This window comes from Pinus tabuliformis, chromosome Q (assembly GCF_031772625.1).
Source record: "Pinus tabuliformis cultivar Carrire ecotype Pingquan chromosome Q, CPIR1, whole genome shotgun sequence".
In the NCBI taxonomy this organism is placed as follows: domain Eukaryota; kingdom Viridiplantae; phylum Streptophyta; class Pinopsida; order Pinales; family Pinaceae; genus Pinus; species Pinus tabuliformis.
Window position 1 is genome coordinate 50,871,963 of NC_142296.1, and position 20,748 is coordinate 50,892,710.

The 20,748-nt window shown below is 40.0% G+C and overlaps 1 protein-coding gene across 4 annotated transcripts in view; it reads left to right on the top strand.

Annotated features, from left to right (window-relative positions):
- The window catches only part of LOC149218258 (uncharacterized), a 512,634-nt gene that overhangs the window by 45,955 nt on the left and 445,931 nt on the right, over nucleotides 1-20,748 (top strand). For all 4 annotated transcript variants that reach the window (XR_016249149.1, XM_089383868.1, XM_089383867.1 and 1 more), the window contains exon 2: nucleotides 3,513-3,845. Coding sequence is in view for 3 of the 4 variants with exons in the window: in XM_089383868.1 (XP_089239994.1) it covers nucleotides 3,513-3,845 (333 nt within the window). In the remaining variant the exon portion in view is untranslated. The remainder of the gene's footprint in view (nucleotides 1-3,512; nucleotides 3,846-20,748) is intronic.

Below are 20,748 nucleotides of genomic sequence, written 5' to 3' on the forward strand. Positions count from 1 at the left end.
ATCTGTTGCATAATCGAAGTTGTTGGAAAGAGGTTGAAGATCTTGGGGGCTGACATGGTGTGGAGGGAAAGTCCGGTCTTGGTCTAGGATGAAGAGTCTCAAAGAATACTATTGAAAGGAAGAATTACTTTGATTGGGTTGTCCCCTTGAGGGGGGTTTTGCCCTAACATGTGCCTATATCTTGTGTCTCTTGTTTTGTGATCTTCATGTATGTATATTGATTGATGAAAGATAAGATAATAAAGAAGTAAAAGAAGGCAACACACTCACAAGTAATTATCAAGATCGGAGAATCAAACCCTACTATAATATCTTTGATTTTCCAACAGCCTAAAGTATTGCATCGAATCTATTGGTCCTCGACATACTCGATAGGGTAGAATTTGGACTTTATGAGGGTTTTAAAGTCCTCCCACTTAGTTACTGGGGGATCACCCTCCATCCTAAGTGTCTCTGTATGGATTTCCCACCAAGTTAGTGCATCGCTCTTTAATTTCAATTTATCAAATGATATTTTTTGTTCCTCATCTATTTGGTGAAGGCTAAAATATACTTCTAATTGTTGCAACTAGTGTTTCAATTTTAAGGCATTGTTCTAACCTTGGTACGGTTTTATGTCGACATTCGCTTCCATCTTGAATAGAGATAGTGAATGCGTAACAACACTCAAACTCGACTACCCTTTCTCAGGTTCTCTCTTGGACTCCTTTTTTGGGTCTTCATGACCCCTTGAATTTTCTTGTGAGTTAGAACCTCCATCTTCTTCGACTCCAAGCTTGTTTGCTAGAGCCGCCATAAGGAGGTTCATATTGCAGCTAGTATCTGCGACTTGTACTTCCAGGCTTAAGAATCTCTCTTCTGCTAGATTAGCGTTATTTTGAACAAATTTGTTGGCTATGGTTAGGGGCTTACGACTTATTTCTTAAACTGCTTCTAGGATACCTTGCAACTTCTCACGAGATTCCCCAAAGAAACCTGATCTGAGACATATATTATCTGTAAACTACCGTAGATACTCAACTAGATGGTTCATCACAACAGATTTGATAAACATAAACTGAAATCTATACTAAGAAGGTTAAATTCCTTTAGATTTCATATATATATTTTTAACTGTAATTGAAAATATTGTAGTAAGAAATCTGCACTTGGGAGTGCAACATTACATTAAAGATATAAAGAGTAAAAATTCAGACTATCAGCTTCCAGCTGTTCAAAAAGCCTGGCATCATAGATTGTTTTTAACAAGACTTTCATACTACAGACTACACTAGTGTAAATTCTCTGATACATCCCTTATATCAAACAAAATTTAACTTCTATACAATGCTAAGTTTGAGTATTTTGGTATTCTTTTGCTTGGAGATTCACTGGCTCCATTGAAGGAGCTTTCCACATATACACAAATGTCACTTCCCCGACAGCTTGCCAGCTCCAACACTCACCTCCACGTGTCATGATATTATGGAATTGGCAGGTGACTCACCCTCTCATTTACAAGAAAGGTGCCAATTCCTAATGATGTCACCTTATTTTCTAATTGATCCACTATATAGTTGTTATGCTGCAAAACATGAACCATTGTGAACTCATTCAAAAATATTGAAACGGAATGAAATTCTTTTAAATAGGACACTGAGTTTGAAATCTGTACAAGCGATTGACAACAACCAACCCAAAAGAGAGGACAATGGAGAAAGGGATAGATGGAATGTGTTAAGTATGGAAGGATATGGATACACTATCTCTATCCAGGCCTCCTATTTGTGCCCCTCCAGGATATTGAAAGGAAAACACCAATGTGGTTACACTGGATTTAAAGGAAAAGATGATCACCGAGTTGAAATAAGGCAACAAGTATAACTTCTAAATATCGTGATACATTATTTGACTTTAACCCATAATCCTTTCTTAGATGCTTAAAACATTAAATGTAAGCACTTTGTATGAAACGATGGCCAATGTACTATTAGGATACTCCGACACATAGGAAATAGTTAAGTATAACTTGGTCTAGCGTAGATTTAGGTAAAGTGTGTTTCTTTACTATGTACTTTTGTAACTTACAATCCGACGGTCACGATATGTTCTAGACATAAAGTGATCCGATGGTTCATTCTCTTCTTGGTATTACTGACACTTGATCCGTGGCTTAACACCCGATTGGTCCATAATCTCTATTTAAAGAGCATGGAGGGTCATTTGTAAGGTGACCATTCATGAGAGAAGCTCATGTAAATTTTCTTTCTTTTACATTAATAAATTCCCTGAAGTGGCCGCATTGGCTCAGGCCGTGGACTGTTTCCTCTTTGAGGGTTTTAACCACGTCAAGGATACTGGTGTACTGATCTGTGATCTGTTTGAGAGCGGTGTACATTGGTGTTCTATCTGAGGAAGTTACCCTGTAAATTCTTACATGTACCTCATGGTTGCTGGCCCTCCTTCGTCGGATGAGCATGCTGATCAAGCAAATGAGCTGACAAATAACGAGTAAGAGGCATCTGAGAGGCTGCTGTCTGAGGTGTATGTGAGGCTGCTCGCTGGAAATCTGCATCATGGGAGAGAAAATTTTCTCATATGGTTATGCTTGTACATACATGGGTAACATTCAACAACTTGAAATCAGCCTCCAAGGTCGGGGGTAGGTGCTTTGTCTATTATCCTTTTCCTTTTTTACATGATAGTCAATAGAAACTCTGGTAATGCTGGTAAGATACGCAGGAGACATTTTGTTTATAATACCGAGTCTCAGTTTTTCTCAGACTGTCCTAGCTATAGTGATACTTCTGTTTCCTTGCTGTGCATAGAACCTCCATAATGGTGGGAGAATCATAGTTTAGATTTGGTCATCGTAATTATTATTAGACGTCTTTGGAACAACAATGATAACATTGAGCCACTGGCAGGCTACGATGGCAAACTCTGTATCTTTTTTGTACTATTATAGAACTGTAGCTTACCAAAAAAAAGAAAAGGATAAAAGGGAAAAAACATTGAAATTTGAAACAAAATTAAGCTTACCTGTCATTCTAGTCTTTCTTTCTCAAACATGCATGCCAAAGGGAAGTGTTCTGGTGCCCATCTTACATGTTTTTATTTCTTTTGAAATCTCTGAGTGTTCATTTGATTTTGGCACCATCCTTCGAAGTTTAAATGGCCTTTCTTTGGCCATGGACTGTTTTTTGCTCCTGTGATTTTAATCAATTGATTACAAGCATCTGAGCACTAATTGATAGCGTTTGCTTTTGAATGTGGAAAGTACATTTGACAGCTCATTAACTTGGAATGTTACACGCTACTTTTTCTGGGGGAGTAAGGTCCATTTGAAGTATTACATATATTCATATATATTCCACTCTAGAATGGTTTGTATTTCAGTATGGCCAGATTATTGGTCTTTTGGCAACATACAATATTGTAATCAACTATGCAACTTCATACTCTGCAATTCTATTTTATGCATCTCACTCAACTGTATTGTTTCATAATGTAAAATGTTTTCTTCAATGCAGATGTTTGGATAGCATTCTTCATGCTGAACACAAAAGTATTCTTGAAGAGGTGCTCCTTGATTACGGTCTTACATATGCACATGTAGACAGTGGAAACCGATACTTAGAGGATGATGTCCATGGTTCATTCTCAGGAATAGGAAATGAGGAAACACCATGCAGCCAAGATACTGAAGTTGAAACTTTCCTTCACAAAGGGAAAACAGATCAGTTGCCTGGAAAGGAAATGAATCACTGCAAGATAGCATCTCAGTACAGAGCTGGTAGAAATCTGGAAAATGTGTCCAGTGCATCTATTAGAGATTTTCTGGGGATTCCAAATGGAGATGCCAGGTAAATCCAATTGTTATCTGTTCCTGAATATGTGGAAAAGTTTTTAGTTGACATGGAAATCGTTAATCAAATTAACGAGGACAATTGTTTGGTTGATTCTTAACAATTAACTAGATGATAGAGCATTTGAGATTTTGATAGCTGACACTCGTGTACTATTTAAAATTTAAATATAGATAGATGATTGTTTTTTTCTAGGAGTGATTCAGTCCATTTTCTGTACTTAAAAATTCTTTTATGAACATGTTATAACCTGGAAATATCCTTGACTAAACGTGATTAAAAGATCCCTGGAAAACCACTAGGGGGTGTGTCCATCAGAAATTACACTCCCTCTCACTTCCAGATTGGTTGACCACCCCAACCTGATGTTGATTTGTGGTAGCATCGGATGTGCTCTAGCCATGAAAATTGGTGGAGAGGCTAAAGCACATGAGATCTCCAAGACCCAGAAATGGTTTGGGGAAATTCCACCCGGTTAGAGAGAAATTAAAATAATTAATATTTTTAACGAGGTTCCTAAGTCTAAACTTAGGAAAATTAAAATATTAATGGGTATTAATATAAAATCGGATGAAAAGGTTTTAAATGACATGGATCAAGCCAAATCTAATCTTAGCCGTTGATTAGAGACTTAATCTCGGCCGTTGAAGACTCAACAGGAAAAGTATAAGAGGAGGCTTGAGGGTTAGTTGGAGATACACCAAGATTGATCAGTCAGTTTGATTTTCTGAAGCGGGATATGCTGAGAAAATTCGATTAAATGATCTGAGTTGCAGCGAGGGGCAGTGCATAGTAGAGAGGCAGAGATAGTGCTAGAGGACCAGCGCAATGACTGAGGAGGCTACGCAGAGGCAGTAGGAGCCACGCAAAGGTAGCTAGAGACTGCATAGAGGTTGAGGGGCCTGCGTGGGTGATGCAGAAGGCCAGTGAGCTGACGCAGAGAGGTAGAAGGCTGACGCAAAGGGTTCCAGAGCTACGCAGAGGCTAACAGGGCTGACGCAGACTCTGGGAGAAGCGCCAGAAGGATTTTCATGGGGCAAACTAGTGTTGAGAAGCTGAATATCTGCTTCTGAGAAGAGGTATTATTGCTGTGTAAAAAACTCTGTTGGGTGAGCTAGTTTGGCAGCCTAGTTGTACTCAAGAAATCTGCATAATAATAAAACCCTCGAAACTACTGCACCGATTTTCCCACATTGGGTTTTTCCAGGGACGATTGTCCAAAAATAACGGTGTCCCTTGTGTGTTTATCTAGTATTTCAGTTGTTGATCTATATATGAGTTGAGGCTGCATTTGTGTTTATTTTCAGTATTTATATGAATAAATAACTTGTTGAGGAATAAACAAGTAGGTGAAATAAACTAGATAATGCAGTAGGAATTTCTGACGTGTCAGACTTAGAAATTTCAACATGGTATCAAAGCATTGCAGATCACAGGAGGATTGAAGGCACTAGCATAATCAGAAGTATTTGCAGCAGTAGCAGTTGTCTCGAGAGACAGAGTTGCTCCTAAGCAGAAAGCAGCAGAGAAGGAGTGACGCAGAGGGCCTGCGTCATCATTTCGAGCTAGAGAGAGGGCCAGTGCAGAGGCAGAGAGAGGCAGAAGAGGCTCACGAAGAGCCACGTCATCCTACTAAGTTAGGTAGGCTTGACGCAGTTGCCCAGAGGAGTGGTTCAACCTTTGTCGAGATTGAGCAGAGCTGGAAGGCTCAGTTTCTTTAGTTGCTGGGGCATAGGGAGCTATGGGCAGATTGTGGATTAGGAAGCTGGTGGGGTGTTGTTGTTGTTGAAGCAGAACAATACCTAATGGGATAGAACCAAGGTAGAGGGAGTCACTACCTTGACGGATTTCTAGCCAAGAAATTCAGATTCGAGTTGCAGTTGCAAAGAGGATTGGATCAACAATTGGCGGGAAGATTTCCAGCAGGGAAATCAGGACTTAGAGGGAGATTTCTAGGAGGGAAGTCGAATCTCAGAGGGAGTCCAGAAGAAGGAGCGAAGATGGCAGTGAACGGACTAAGGGATCAAGATAGGTTGGATGGGGCTTCCAACTTTGTCATCTGGAAGGCCAGGATCCTGTCAGTGCTGGATAGACATCACATCAAGGGCTTTGCCTTGAGAACCGTGGTTATCCCAATCGACCCAGCTGATAATGAGAAGTATGAGGATGCAATGGTGAAGGCAAAGTGCATAATCCTTGATGGGGTCAAGGATCATGTCGTACCACATATTGCCAAGAAGAACACGACAAAGGAGATGTGGGATACTTTGACGACATTGTATCAGGGCACTTCCATGCAGCGGAAGATGCTATTAGAGAATCAGCTGTGGTCGTATCAGATGCAGAAGGGGGAGCAGATAGATCTATACCTCCTCAGATTGTAGGAGATTCGGGACCAACTTACTTCCATAGGGGCCACGCCGGATCAGGAGTTCATGGTGAGGACCGCCCTGAATGCAGTCTTTGAGGATTGGGAGACATTTGTCCAAAGCATTTTGGGTAGAGCTAATCTTCCAGGATGGGAAGAGATGTGGGCAACTCTTCACCAAGAAGAGATCAGAGTTAATTGTCATATATTTCTTGTACTTCTCATTTTAAAATTCGCTCTTGGTTATTTGATGTCATTGCCCATTTCTAGTTGAACATTTCCTTTGCAAGTGCAAGTTTTATTTACTTTGCAAGTTATATTTATTATTTCTCATATTTCATATGTTGATCTACCATTGGTTTTGTAGGGATACTTGTCATTGTAACTTGAAAATTTCATTTCCATTGTGCAAGTACTTGTTATTTTATTTGAGCCATTATTTGGTTTATACTCTTATTTCTGGGATGTCATATGGATCATCTTTGAATATATCTTTCATATTGCTCATACATTTACTTGCTTATATCTTGAAACAAGTTACCTTTGAAAAGTAGTTCCCTTAACCTTAGTCTCATAGAACCTCAATTTTGCTTTACTAATCATTCTTAGGGACCACCCCCCTTAGCTTAACTAGGAGAGAGCCTTAATAGAGAGAGTTGGGATTAGTTGACAATCTATTCTTTGAGTTTTCCACCAAGAACACACTTTGTGGGGTTGAGGATTTTTGTCATATTAACCTAGGTGTGTAAGTGAGGTAGCAACAAAAACCAAGGGGCCTACCCCTTGGTCATCATCATGAGAGCCCTCCTCTTTGATTTGGCATATGGAGGATTTGTCTAAGCCTTACAACAACCCATTTGCACCATTTGTCTATTATTTCGGCCTTATTAGGAAGGCTTATTGTGTAATTTTGAGCTATTTGGTGGGTTTGTCACCAATTTTATTGTTATTTTGCACATTTGAGTCATTTTTAGGGGTTTGTTACACAAATTAGACAATTCGACTTTGTGAGAGGCTCATATGAATTGATGAGACCTCATTTGTACTTATCGTCAAAAGGATTTTCTCTAGCTCTCTTTGAAGAGTTCAGATATGCAATTAGAGGATGAAATTTGGATGAAATTGATGAATTTTGATGTTTGGTTATCTTGTTATCTCTCTTGGAGCTTCATTTTGGCATATTAATGGATGGATATATTCTTCAATGTCTTGTAAGTGTTATCTAATGCTATATTTCTGATTTTACTAGATGTCTAATGCATGGAATGTCATCTCTTGGTTATTAATGGGCCTTAAATAAATGCGAGTTGCTTGAACCATTGAAACTATTGGGAAATTTGCATGCGTTACTCATGGATATTGAATGGATGAATGTTCCTAGGGGATTCATTTTATATTGATCCTTGAAACTCCATTGATAATTGTCATTGAAGTATAAAAATCTCGAAGTCATTTTGTTGCTGATGTTATTAATGGTAACGAAATTTCTTCCAGGTCTCCTTGAAGAGCAAGTTGCCTTTCTCGAGATTATCTTTGACTCCATTTCTCACAATTGCTAGGCACTAGTCTTAATCCTTGGTTGATCACCTTAAAAAAACCTTTTTCTTTTCACCTTTTCCTTTCTTTCCCTAACCTAGAAGGGGTCTTCTAGGGCCTAGTGCAAATAGTATTAGGGTGGTCGTTTTGAAGTGAAAATTAGCTAGCTATTGCGCTGGGGTCTCCTCTAAGTGCCCTCCAAGTTTGAAGCAAATCTCACAGTTAGACTTGGAGAAACCTCAAGCCCTAGATCCAACATCATTTTGCTCCTATGCTTCTTTGGTTAGTGGCTTTTTCAAGGGTCATCCACACTTAAAATTCAAAGGAATTTCACCTCTCATTGGCCCTTCTTGTTATCCTTGCTTGACCTATTCATATTATTGATGATCACCTCAAACCCTAGGCCTCGCTTGGATTCTCCTAGGTCTCTCTTGTGGTCCCAAACCTTTGCATGCTTGTTATTTCACAAAACCCAAAGAGAGGTCCTTCTATTTCCTAGGAATCCTTGATCTAGGCATATCCCTTGTGTTGACTATCTTTTCTCCCCAGGTCGAGGCCTCCTCCCTATAACCCTTTCTTGGAGAGCCCTTACCTTGATTTTGAAGCAAGAAATTCGTTATCTGAGCCTCTCCTTTGAATGGGCCTTTGGAAATCACACCATATATTATCATTGACCGCATCTCCCTAGTGATTTCCTTTACACCGGGACTCCTCCCATTGGTGAAATTCCGTAAAGAGCAAGGGACATTAACTGAGGTGACATTGGGTCTTCGTCTCGTTATTGCCATTTGGTCTAGTAGTTGTCCTTTAGGTACCCCTCCTAGACCCTCTGCTAGATTGCGTGGTAACATTTTTGGCGCCGTCGCTAGGGACGCGAAACGCGTGTCTTGTTTCCCAGACGACATTATTGACATATCATTCTTGGTGACTCCATTGGAAGAATGAAGCCCTAGTTCTTCATTCAACCTCAAAGTTGATGCTTGTAGGGTGAAGCAAGCATCTGTCAAGACATCTTTATTTTACCCTGGTGATTCCTACGTAATTGATGTGCGTAACTTAATAGGATGTCTTATTTTAGTAAGTTCCCCGCTAGCTCCTCACATGTTGACATCAATGAGTACTTATATGTTAAGGAGGGAAAGTGGGAAATCAATGAGAATCTTTTTGATGGGGAACCTATATATGATACTGATGATGATGATAACAATAAGTCCCTTGTCTTTTCTCATGGTCTTGGGGATTTAGTTGAGTCACATGTGGCCCCTTCCCTCATCCCTTCTTATAATGATAAGCCTTTCCCCATTCAGTATATGATCTTAAGGAAAGGGAACATGTCAATTATGATACTTCATTGCCCTTGCCTCCTTTATCTCCTAATCATGACCCTAACATTGTGAAGAATGATCGTGATAGGGAGTTCTTGAGCCTGGTCATTCGTTCTTCCGTTCTATGTTTGGAAGAAAGGCTCTGAACTTTTGTGTTGGTGTCCTTCCCCTCATCTAGGACTCTTTTCTACATCACATGGATATCATATTTTCCCGCCTCCCACCCCCATTGTCATACGTATGATTCTTTCTATGTTAGCCTTTAGATTTATTGCATAAGTAATCATATAGGCACAAATTCTTACATTGATCTAATAATATGTTGATTGCATTGACTTTATGATTACACTTAGCATTTGCTTGATGTAATATGCATCTTAGAGTAGGATGCATTGCATGTTGATTTTTGCATTAGAACTAATATCACATTCTATTATCATGCTAGATTAGATGCATTTAGATTAGAATTGCATTTATAATTTTATTTCCTGTTGATTTTATGGCCTAACAAAAGCATGGGAGATTAAAGGACGCCATAAAAACATGTTGCTCCGTGTGCTTAGTCTTTGATGTGCAGGTAACAGGTCTATGATCCCAAGAGATTGCTAGTGTTCTCATGACCTCCCCGTTCGAGTACGTTTGTGCACTCTACTGAGAGCTCATGTCCCAGTTGGAGCCAGAAGTTACCCACCACCAGTGGGTGACACCCATTGGAGAATTTTTTCTCTTAGATTTGTCTTTAGCCGGCAGCCAACAGTCCCTTGCAGCCACTAGATAGCTCAATGTGCCACCATTCTCCACCACTTGATCCAACCATTATGCTTCGTCGCCCATTTGTTATGGTCATATGTTTGAAGGTGGGCCTTCCAACCCCGAAGGTATGGCTTTTCATTATGTAATTGGGTATTATTGCTTGCTTATCATGGACATTTTTGGACATGGAATAGAGGGGGTATTCAACAAAAATAAGGGGCTTGGTTTTTACTCTTGTTCCCTAGTCCCAACTTGGTGGTTAATCTTGTATCCTAGTCCTATGGGATCTCCTCTATTGGCTACTAGCTTTATGAGTGGCACTACATGGGAAACCCTTATTTTCGCTGTGTGGTCTCGCTTCCTGACACCACATATATCACTCCACTCTGCTCATTATAATCCCTTTCCACATATTTCCCATCTGGGTCCACATATGTCCATTGGGTCTTGTTACCACTCAAACTAGCAGGGGTCCTAGGAGGGGATCCTAAAAGGGCAACTACTAGGTCAAGGGCAACAATGGAGCGATAGCCCACTGTCACCTCAACTAAGGCTCCTTGCTCTTTACAGACTTTCACCAATGGGAGGAGACCCGGTATAAAGGGAATCACTAGATAAATGAGTCAATAAGAGGATAAGGAGTGATTCCTAAGGCCTATTCACAAGAGAGACTCAATTGTATGGTTTTCTTGCTTGAGAAGCAAGGTGTAAGGCTCTCTAGGAAGGGCCAAGGGGATTTCAAGGGCTAGGGTTTGCAGATAAGACTTGTAAAGGAGATACCTAGTCCTAGAAATCCTTGTGAAAACTTGGTTTCCAAGTGGTCTTTGTGAAATTAGCTTCAATAAGTTGTGGGACCACACGAGACCAAGTGGACCCAAAATAAGGTCAAGGGGGTGGAGTTGATCAATCAAGGGTGTGCTTGACCTAATTGAGGGGGAGAAGGGGATCAAAGGGGAAATTTTCAGTAATTTTGATGCAATGATCCCAATGAGGTCACTAGCCAAGGGAAACCAAGGGCAAGAATTAGTCCTTGAGCTAGGGCTTACTATATCTTGAGATCCCATCGTCGGATTTGCCTCGAATTTGGAGGGCCTATAGAGAAAACATCAACATAGTTGTGGACCAAAAATCGAAGTGTTTGGATGGATATATTGTGAGACAATTGATGCCCTAGGTGACCTATGTAGGCTAGGCCTAGAGAAAGAGGGAGGTGAAAAGAATAAACGTTGAAAATGATCAGCAATGGGGATTAGTGCCTTGTCCTTTGGGAGAGATGGAGTCAAGGAGAATTTGTAGTTTGGAATAGATTCACTTGGTCAAGGAGGCCTTGAAAACAACTTCGCATGGCATTAGGGCATAAGAGAAGCAGCTTCAAGGTCTTTACACTTTGATTTGCAATATTTGATGACTTATCGAGAGAAATTTTGACACAAATTATCTCTAGGAACATTCACTCATTCATACATGGCCCATGACATGATGCAATGCTATAAAAGATCAAATTCCCACAATTTTGCATAAGAAAAGCAGTAAATTTCAGCCCATTATAGCGAAATTCCCAGCGACATGCATGTGACAGAATTAAATAACAAGAATAGCATTAAAAGAGAACTTACATATAAGAAAGAGTATATCCAATCATCAAGATATGCCAATAGAGAAGTTCCAAGACAAAATGAAAGAGATCCAAATATCAAAATTCATCCATTCATCCAAACTCGTCCTTCAAGAAGGATAGCGAAATTATCACAAGAGGAGATAACCCAATCCAAGTCATGATGATCGAAATGAATCATCTCACTTATATTTATACACTCTCTAATGAATTCGATTTAGCTAAATTGGCCTAATTGAGCCCTTAAAATAAAATAATGTGCATAATAACAATACTTTTGGTGACAAGCCCACCAAATAGCTCAATAATACATGAATAAGCCTCTCAAGAGGGCCAAATGATCAATAAAGTGAGTTGTTGGGCCTTTGAGGAGTCCTAATGAAGTCCAAGGGGTGCCATGATGTAGAAATGGATTCCCAATATAGTGGACAAGGGGTTGGTCCCTTGTTTTTCAAGCAAGAACCTGTGGTTCTCCCAAGTGGGTGTGGGCACAATGACATCCTCATGGGTCTCCAAGTGGATCGAAAATGCTTGTAGACCATCTGTAAGGGCTAAGATGGTGATGTAAGCCCTCCCTCTGCACCAGGAGACATCCTTGAGACCCTCGAACATTTGCCAAGTGCATGGTGCAAGTGTGGAGCCTGCTGGGCATGGTGAACTAGGTGCATCATCCTCATCCAAAAAGGTGGAACACGAGCAGTCGATGATTAGTACTGGAGATCCATGAATTAATATCTGCTATGGTGGAGGCCCATGGCTCTCAAGGCTCACCCTACGAGTGCTAATGTGGCCCTCTGGAGGGATAGGACCCCGTATAGGGAGACCAAGCCCCAAATGAAGACCCACCTGCAATCTTGGATCCAATGTGTCCCCTTGCCCTCCAATACAACAAGTCATTATACTACTCAAGTAATAAAGCTTACAAGTCATGGGATCAATGGGGCACTTCATGGTGGCATTCCCTTCCATAGTAGGCTTTGGCATGTACAAGTGTCTCCAAGCTCAATATGGGGTTAACCAAGGACTCTATTAGGTGGTTTCAACATCTAAAGGGGGTGACATGTCCATGGTACATCATTTAAGTGGTAGGTGGCAAATGATATAATAATGGAATGGAGTGGGGATTAGATGAATCATCCAGAGCACATGTCAAGGTTCATGGGTAGCTATAATAAGGGAAACCCACACCTGGGTATGTGAGTGTAGGAGGGAGAAAATTGTGGTACATGAGTTACCCCGACCTTTGTTTTTCCACCCTTTTTCATATGCCTTTTGCCTTTTATTGATTTTTCTTCATAACTGCTCGGGGCTCTAGGGGATGAGAGCATGATGTGTAATATGTAGCAATGGATACCCCCTTAAGGTGGGGCGGTTCATCACCCACCAGGGGTTGGGACAATCATGGGTTCCTTAATGATAGAGGGGGATCATCTAGGGCCCATAGGAACCAGGGTGATGGCCATGGATAAGGGGTAGAGCTCATGTTTGGCTTTTTCCCATGTGCTAAATTTGTATGTCCCGACCATCTTTTGCATTTTGTGGTACATTTCCTATTGAGAGTGGCCAAATTATGCTTTTTCTTTTCTTTTTAGTTACATCAACCTCCGAGGCATTGTTCCAAGCCCGACCCAAGGTATGGACAAGGGGAGGGGGAGTCTAACCTTATGTCGACACATGTGGACCCAGAGGGGAAAATAGATGAATGAGGGTCAAATGAGTGGAACGAGAGCGATGTAGGTGGTATCGGGAAGCAGGACCACACAACCAAGATCAGGGTTTCCCATGTAGTGCCAACCCAAAAACCAAATGGTCAGTCAAGGAGATCACACGAGACTAGGATACAAGGGTAACCATGAAATTGTGCAGTGGAGACAAGAATACAAGACTAACCCACTCTTTCTGCTGAATCCCCCACCAATTCATGCCCAAAAGTGCCCATGACAAGTAAGGAAAATTACTCAACTATACCAATGAAAAGCCTACCTTTGGGGTCAGGAGGCCCACCTTCAAACATACATGCATAATAGATGGGCGAGGGACCACATGGCTTGCTCAGGTGGCAAAGAAAGTGGCACATCGAGCTATCTAGGGGCTACAAGGGGTTGCTGGTTGTTGATTTCTGGTAGCATTAGATGTGCTTTAAGTCTCAAATTTTGTAGGGAGGCTTGGGCACATGTATTCCAAAGAACCCAAAAAGCGGGAAATTCCACCCGGAGACAATTTTATTAAAATAATTAATTATTTTTAAGGGGACCCTAAGTCTAAACTTATGAAAATAAAATAATTAATGGGTATAATCTAGCTGTTGACCACTACCGGTCAACTACCCATGCAGTACCCCCCCCCTTTTTTTTGCAAAAAGGGGCAGCACCTGAACGACGTGTCCGTGCCAGGCTACAGTCATCAACAGCTTGATCATTTTAATTGTAAACCCAGTCTGCATGTTGTAAATAATCTAAGCAGATCAGAGTCATGTATGTAAAATTGCCTAGGTGGACCTAACTTTCTAATGATAATCTACGTCCCGGGAGGTTTTTCGTCTCACCGATCTACGATCGGCAGAGTTTTCCTTCAACCTGACCCCAAAGCCGGGATGCATTTTGTTATTAGAACTTTAGGAGAAGCCTAGCGTGTTAATCTGCTAGATTATAGTTGTGTCGCAGAACTGGGTGGTTTATGAGGGTCTGTGTTAAAGTGGGTTTGTCCCCTTCAGATGTAAATTGTACAAGTCATGATGTAATGTGTCTTGAGGGTTGAAAAATGATTTAGTCCCCTCATGAGTCCTAAGTCCTAGGTCCTAGGTGATGTTTCCAGCGGCTTAGTTCGAATGATCCATTTGAGAAAATAAATGAAATACTAAAATTAAAAAAATAAAATAAAAAATAAAAAATAAAAAATGAAATAAATAAAAAATAATAATAAAAAGTTCATAAAATGAAGCAAAAACCCTAAATAATAAAATAATAATATTTTTTGTGAATGCATGCAAAATATCTTTTTTAATAAAATCGACGGATGAGATTAAGAGGTATCTTAATCCTCATCGACGGTCGAGATCATTTCAGCATGGATCACTCAAACTAACCGTTGGGATCATTTCCTTTTTATAGGGTCTTAGGGGGTCATTTTACAGGTTTATCTGATCTGTGAGTCTGTACTGAAAAAGCTCTCTTGTAATCTGATTTTCTGGTTAATAAAAAGACTTTGGGGTTCAAATCTGGCTGGTGTTACTCTCTGGAATTGCTGTGAGATGTTTATTTTTCTGCATATTTCAGTTTTTAGCCGTTAATAATAGCTTGTTTTCAGAGTATTGTGAGTACAGGTATCTTGCTCACGTGCTAGGGTTTGAATGTTGTAGGGTTTCTAGAATAATGGCAGGTATCTCCATTATTTCCTGAAATCTAGCCGCATTTCTTGCCCTCTTTACTGATGGTTGCTTGAGGTGTGTAGGAAATCTTTAGGTGAAGGATATTTGTGGGCGTTTGGGGAAGTTCTGGGCTGAACCAACCGACTTCCACAGGCTTTTCTTTGCAGAGCCTAGCTGATTTTGGCACTGGGTTAATCATTAAGAGTTTATTTCCTGTTTTACATGAGAGATTTTCTTTCTGTTCACAGCGAAGTTCAATTTTCTAATATCTCGAAAATATTTCTGTTATTATGGCTAAATCTGGCTGAGGAGGGGCCAAAATTTGTAGATTAATCAGCTGTTTTGGGGTTTTGCTCATATAGGTTTAATTAGGGTTTTTAGTGATCTTTTCCTTCTCAGGTTGCCATGAACCTGTGAGAGCTTCCAGTTCAGCTACGTGGCTTTTTGTCAACAAAGAGAGGTAGCATCTGCGTATCTCTATTCAGTACGAAAGCTTCAAGATCTCAGGTATTTGCAAATCATCCGCCGGGCCAGGTAAAAATCCTAAACAATTTTTCGACCTCCACTAAGAACAGGGGTATCTCTGAGTGAAATGATCTATTCATTGAGATTTTCTCAGCCCGCATTTTCCAGAACTTACGCATAATGACAGCTAAATCAATTTTTTTTACTGTCGGGATCACATTTTAGTTCTGCAATCTGAATTTAAAGCGTATCATTCTTCCATTGCCTGCATAAGATTTCCTTTTATATGAGCCAGGGTCACAGGTTTTAATCAACGCGAAAAAAAAAAGAGAGGGTCGTGGGTTGCAGCACGTTTGACCCTCGTTCTCCAGCGAAAATTTCGCACACGCAGTCTCTGTACACGCCGAAAAATTTCAAATAAACTTCTCTGCTCATTTACCATTGATGTAAGGCCAGGTACGCGGTTATCCCTCCACTGCTTGTTTGAAAATTCGGTCACGGTTCAATCACTGTACACACATCATTTGACCCTCTTCGATTTTGTTGTTGATGAGTCTTGTTATTGCTACTGCGTCCAGTGAATGGTTTTAATTCCTCAGATCAGCTCGTCGTTTTCTTTTTTTTTTCTGACTGGAGCTCTGTGTTCAGACTTGATTGAGATATTGATGGCAAGCGTAAACCCAAATGCTGTATCGTATAGCATATAAATTTAACGGCTCAGTCCTTTGCACAGTTACGGCTATGGTCTCCCCGTAAAAATTCAGGGCCGCAGCTCCTTCCTCCGGTGGGCTGAGACATTATCGTTCAGTTTTGGGCAGTTTCAACTGCGTATTACCTCAATTTAAAACTTTGCCACTGTCGATTGTAAATGAAACACGACCATTTCGCCTGGACACCTTCAATTCATTATCGCTAGCGTAACATTTGTGTGTTTCTTTCTCTGCTGTATGCATCAGTTCTGGTTTTGCTTTCGTCCAAACCGTTCCACGCATCTGGTAATGCATATGACCCCAACGAAACCTTCGTTCTCACCTCCGAGCCCTGTCACGAAAGCCGTCTCACGTTCTGAGTCTTACTCCTCATACGTTTCATAATTTGTTTTGTTTGTTATGCGTAGGTGTGATAGCGTATAGTTAGGGTTTGTCTTTTTTTTTTTTAGGTTTTATAAAGTCTCATATAAAAAAAAAAGAAGGGATTAGACGTAGAGCTAGTTAGATTTTAGACTTAGATTTATTTTTACATAGTTTCGTTTTTTTATTTAGATTTTTAAATATAAAAAAAATAAAAAATAAAAAATAAAAAATAAAAAAATAAATAATAAATTTTTAGTTTTAGATTTAACTTTTAGATTTTGTTTTTTTTAATTTTTTTTAGATTTTATTTAAAAAAAAAAAAAAATTAAATTTTTTTGAAAAGCATAAAAATTTCTTTTTGTGGAGAATTACTTTTACCACCTTCAGTTGTTTATCATTGTATATCTTTCATGCTGAGATCTGAATACAAAATAGATATCTGGTTTCACTGTTATTTAAAGCAATTTATTTCTCTTAGTTTGCTGGATATCGTTATTTGAAGAGCTTTGTGGTTTTACTAGATATTTAAAGCATTGTTCTCTTTATTTGATGATAAATGATTGCTGTCCGTGGTTCATGTTCTTATATCATCTAGCTAGTAATCATTTAAATCTCTTAAGGCACTGGTCCACCCAAATTAACAAAGTCATTTAAGCATTTCGTGTCTCCCAAACCAACTGGTCGACAGTTGGTACCCTTCACCTCGCAGGGTCTACCCCCCTTAGCCGCGGGAGACAAGCTTAAACGGAGAGACCGGGAATCAGAGTGACAGCCCCCGGTCTGAGCGTTGTCGTGTCAATCCGCGGGAGAACATTTTTTGGCGCCGTTGACGGGGACAGTTTTTCTGTCCTTGGTTCTTTCATTTCAAGCTTGTCTGTGCTTAACTTCTTGTTCAAGTGGCGACTCCACTTCCCATATTATCTGCAAGAGTGTACACTAGAAGACATCCAGGCAGTCTGTGCAACCCCACTCCTGATCCTGAAAAGGTTTACAGGGTGCGATCACACAAACTCGCTTCTCGTACACTCCTTACAAATCTTGGACAAGAAGCCCTTTCTGACATTCATTTGCTCTTTAGGGGTCGAGTTAGGCGTAGCACCATGGGTATGTATGCCCCTTGTGATTTTTCTAACATCCCAGGGTACCCCAATGATATTCCATCTGTTGGGATAGACAAATTACCTAACTTTCAAGGAGACAATGCTATTACTGCTAATTCCCATTTGCGAGATTTCAACATATGGTTGGCTAAGTATGCTAGATCTCCTGATTTTGATCATGAGGATGTCAGGATGACTCTTTTTATCTTGACTCTAGGAGGTGATGCTTATGACTGGTTTACAGAAAAACCTCCAAATTCATTTAACTCTTTACAATCAATCGTTAATTCATTTAAAGAAAAATATGGAGATAAGAGAGAGGGAAGACATCTTGTAAGAGCTCTTACTCTAATGAAAAAGAGAGAGGATGAAACTGTTGAAGAATTTAATAGAAGGTTTAATGGTATCATTAGAGAATTACCTCAAGACTATAAACCTACAGATAAAACTCTCCAAGATTTTTACATTGATGCCTTTGGTCCTGAACCTTCTTATGAGTTAAGGCGTGCTAAACTTGGTGATTATCGAGATTGCCAAGCCTTAGCTATAGAACTTGAAAAGGACAGGGCAGCTTCTGGGAAGTCTGAAATCCCAGGTTATGATAGGGCTGCTACAAAACTAAAGGAACCTAAGGGAAAAGCAGCCCAAGAGCCTGAAAATGAACTTGTTCTCAAGTTGCTTCAAAAAATTGAAACCATGGAAATTAGTCATAACAAGGAGATAAAAACTTTGCAGAATAGGTTGATTCAAATGGAAAGAGCGCAATCACAAAATTTTCAACCTCGAAATAATAATAACAGAAATAGTAATTGGAAAAGAAAGGGTCAATCTAGTGAGCAGAGGCCTCCTAATCCGCTTACTAATCTAGTTGATAATGCTCCTCCTTACTGTCGTGCTTGCGATGCTTTTCACGAAGAGTCCTCTTGTCCCGTCATCAGAAGACTCCTAGATAATGGAATGTTTGGGACAGGTGAGCAAATAAACGTAGTAGGGAGCAAGTTTCCTTTGCCTATGAATGATTGGATAGAAGTTAAGGAAAGGAGCTATGATGTTGTGAACCCTCAATCTGCTTTTAGTATAAATAACCTTGAAAATGAAGATGACATTTTGGCCAGGTTATATGGTGAGAAACCCTCTCCTGAGAAAATTTTGGAAATTGCTAGAGATAAGGGTTTAACATACCAGAGAAGGGATAAAGATCAGAGCGGGAATCAAATTCCTCGAACTTTAAACCCTGGTATAAACTCTGGAATAGATGTCGATTTGGGGAGTTGGTTTAATAATGCTAAAATCTGGGTTCCCGTATCTGAAATCGCTAAGATCCCTTCCCAAAGAGACAAGTTACTAAAAGCAATTCAGGGTCGTCAAGTCAATGCTTCTCAACAGAGGATTCGTGAGGTTGACTATCATGATGCTCCTATTTATCTGCAAAGCGTAGATGCTGATAACAAGGATCATCAACCCTTCTTTATCACCTTATTAGTCAATGGGTATAAATTGAATAACTGCATGTTGGATTCAGGTGCATCTTCTTGTGTCATGACTAAAAGGGTTATGGAACAACTTAACTTAAGAGTTTCCAGACCCTACTATAATATATGTGCCATGGATTCTAAGAAAATCGAAGTACATGGTTTAATCAAGGATTTGCAAGTTCATCTTTCGGTTTACCCAGACATCATGGTTGTTATGGATATTGTTGTCGTTGATGTACCTGATGCTTGGGGTATGCTGTTATCTAGAAAGTGGGCCTCTGATCTAGGGGGAAGCATTCAGATGAATTGGTCATATGCTATGATTCCTTCTCCTAGCGGTGATGGTTTCGTTAGACTAAATAGAGAGCCTGAGAGGAAATTTCATGTTGAAAATCCTAAAAAGCCTCATAACGAAATAATTAGAGAGCAATCTGACATCGGGAACTATGCTATCATGTCTAACTTCATAATTCCTCCCGATGAAAAGGTCAAAAGTCTTAAAGATGAAGTCTGGTATATGTATTTCGATGGTGCGTTCTCTAGTCATGGTAAGGGTGCTGGAATAGTGCTTAAGTCTCCCCTTGGTCACGTATTCAAGTTTGCCTATCGTCTAGAATTTGAAGCAACCAACAATGTCGCTGAGTATGAAGCCATATTGTTGGGCCTTGAATTGGCCAAAGCTTTGAAGATTAAATTGCTTAGCATCAAGGGGGATTCCGATCTGGTTATCATGCAGCTTAAAAACAAATTCACATGCAGAAATCAGAGATTAAGAAATTATCGAAATGCTGTGTGGGATACTATGGAGCACTTCGATGCCCTTAACCTTGAAGCAATTCCTAGAGAGCTAAATAGTTCGGCAGATGAACTTGCCGTAGCTGCTACCACTTTCCAGTTGTCTGACGAGTTAATTAACGATAAAATTAAAATGGAAGTAATATTCAGACCATCTGTCCCAGACAACTCAGAGCATTGGCAAGTTTTTAATGATGAAAAACAAGTCGTTCGTTTTCTCAATAGTTTAGACGAGTTTGAGGATTTCCGGTTAGTTTCTGGCGAGGATGGGTCTTTAGATCATAGACATATCATAAATCCCACTCCCAGAAATGTGGTTGCCTTAGAGCAACATTTTGATCGGCATGATGCCACGAAGCTGAGAGAAGAAAACAAGTTGGACCCAGGTGAGTACCTTGAAGTTAACATTGGTACTTCTGAAAATCCGAAAATAGTTAAAATCGGTAAAGGTACTAGTTTGGAAGAAAGGAAAAAGTTAACCGATTTACTTCGCGAATATCGAGATGTTTTAGCTTTTTCCTATGATGAGTTGAAGGGCTATAGGGAGGATATTATGGAGCATACTATTCCGTTAAAGAACGAAAATGCTAGACCCTTCCGGCAGAAACTTAGGCAGATCAATCCTAAGTTAGACCCGCTGGTCCAGAAAGAGCTTGCAAAAATGCTTGGAGCAGGGATCATCGCTCAAACTAGGCATTCAACATGGTGTTCGAATTTAGTGATTGTCAGGAAAAAGAATGGTACAATAAGACTTTGTGTTGATTTTAGAAACCTTAATCTAGCGTGCAAAAAGGATAATTACCCTTTGCCAAAAATGGAAACTTTGTTGCAAAGAGTAACCGGCTCTGGAATGATGTCATTGCTAGACGGTTTTTCTGGGTATAATCAAGTTTGGGTTAAAAGGGAAGATCGGCACAAGACCACATTCACAACACCATGGGGCACTTTTGAATACATTAGAATGCCATTTGGGTTGACAAACGCTGGGGCTACTTTCTAGAGGGCCATGGATTATGCCTTCAAAGGGT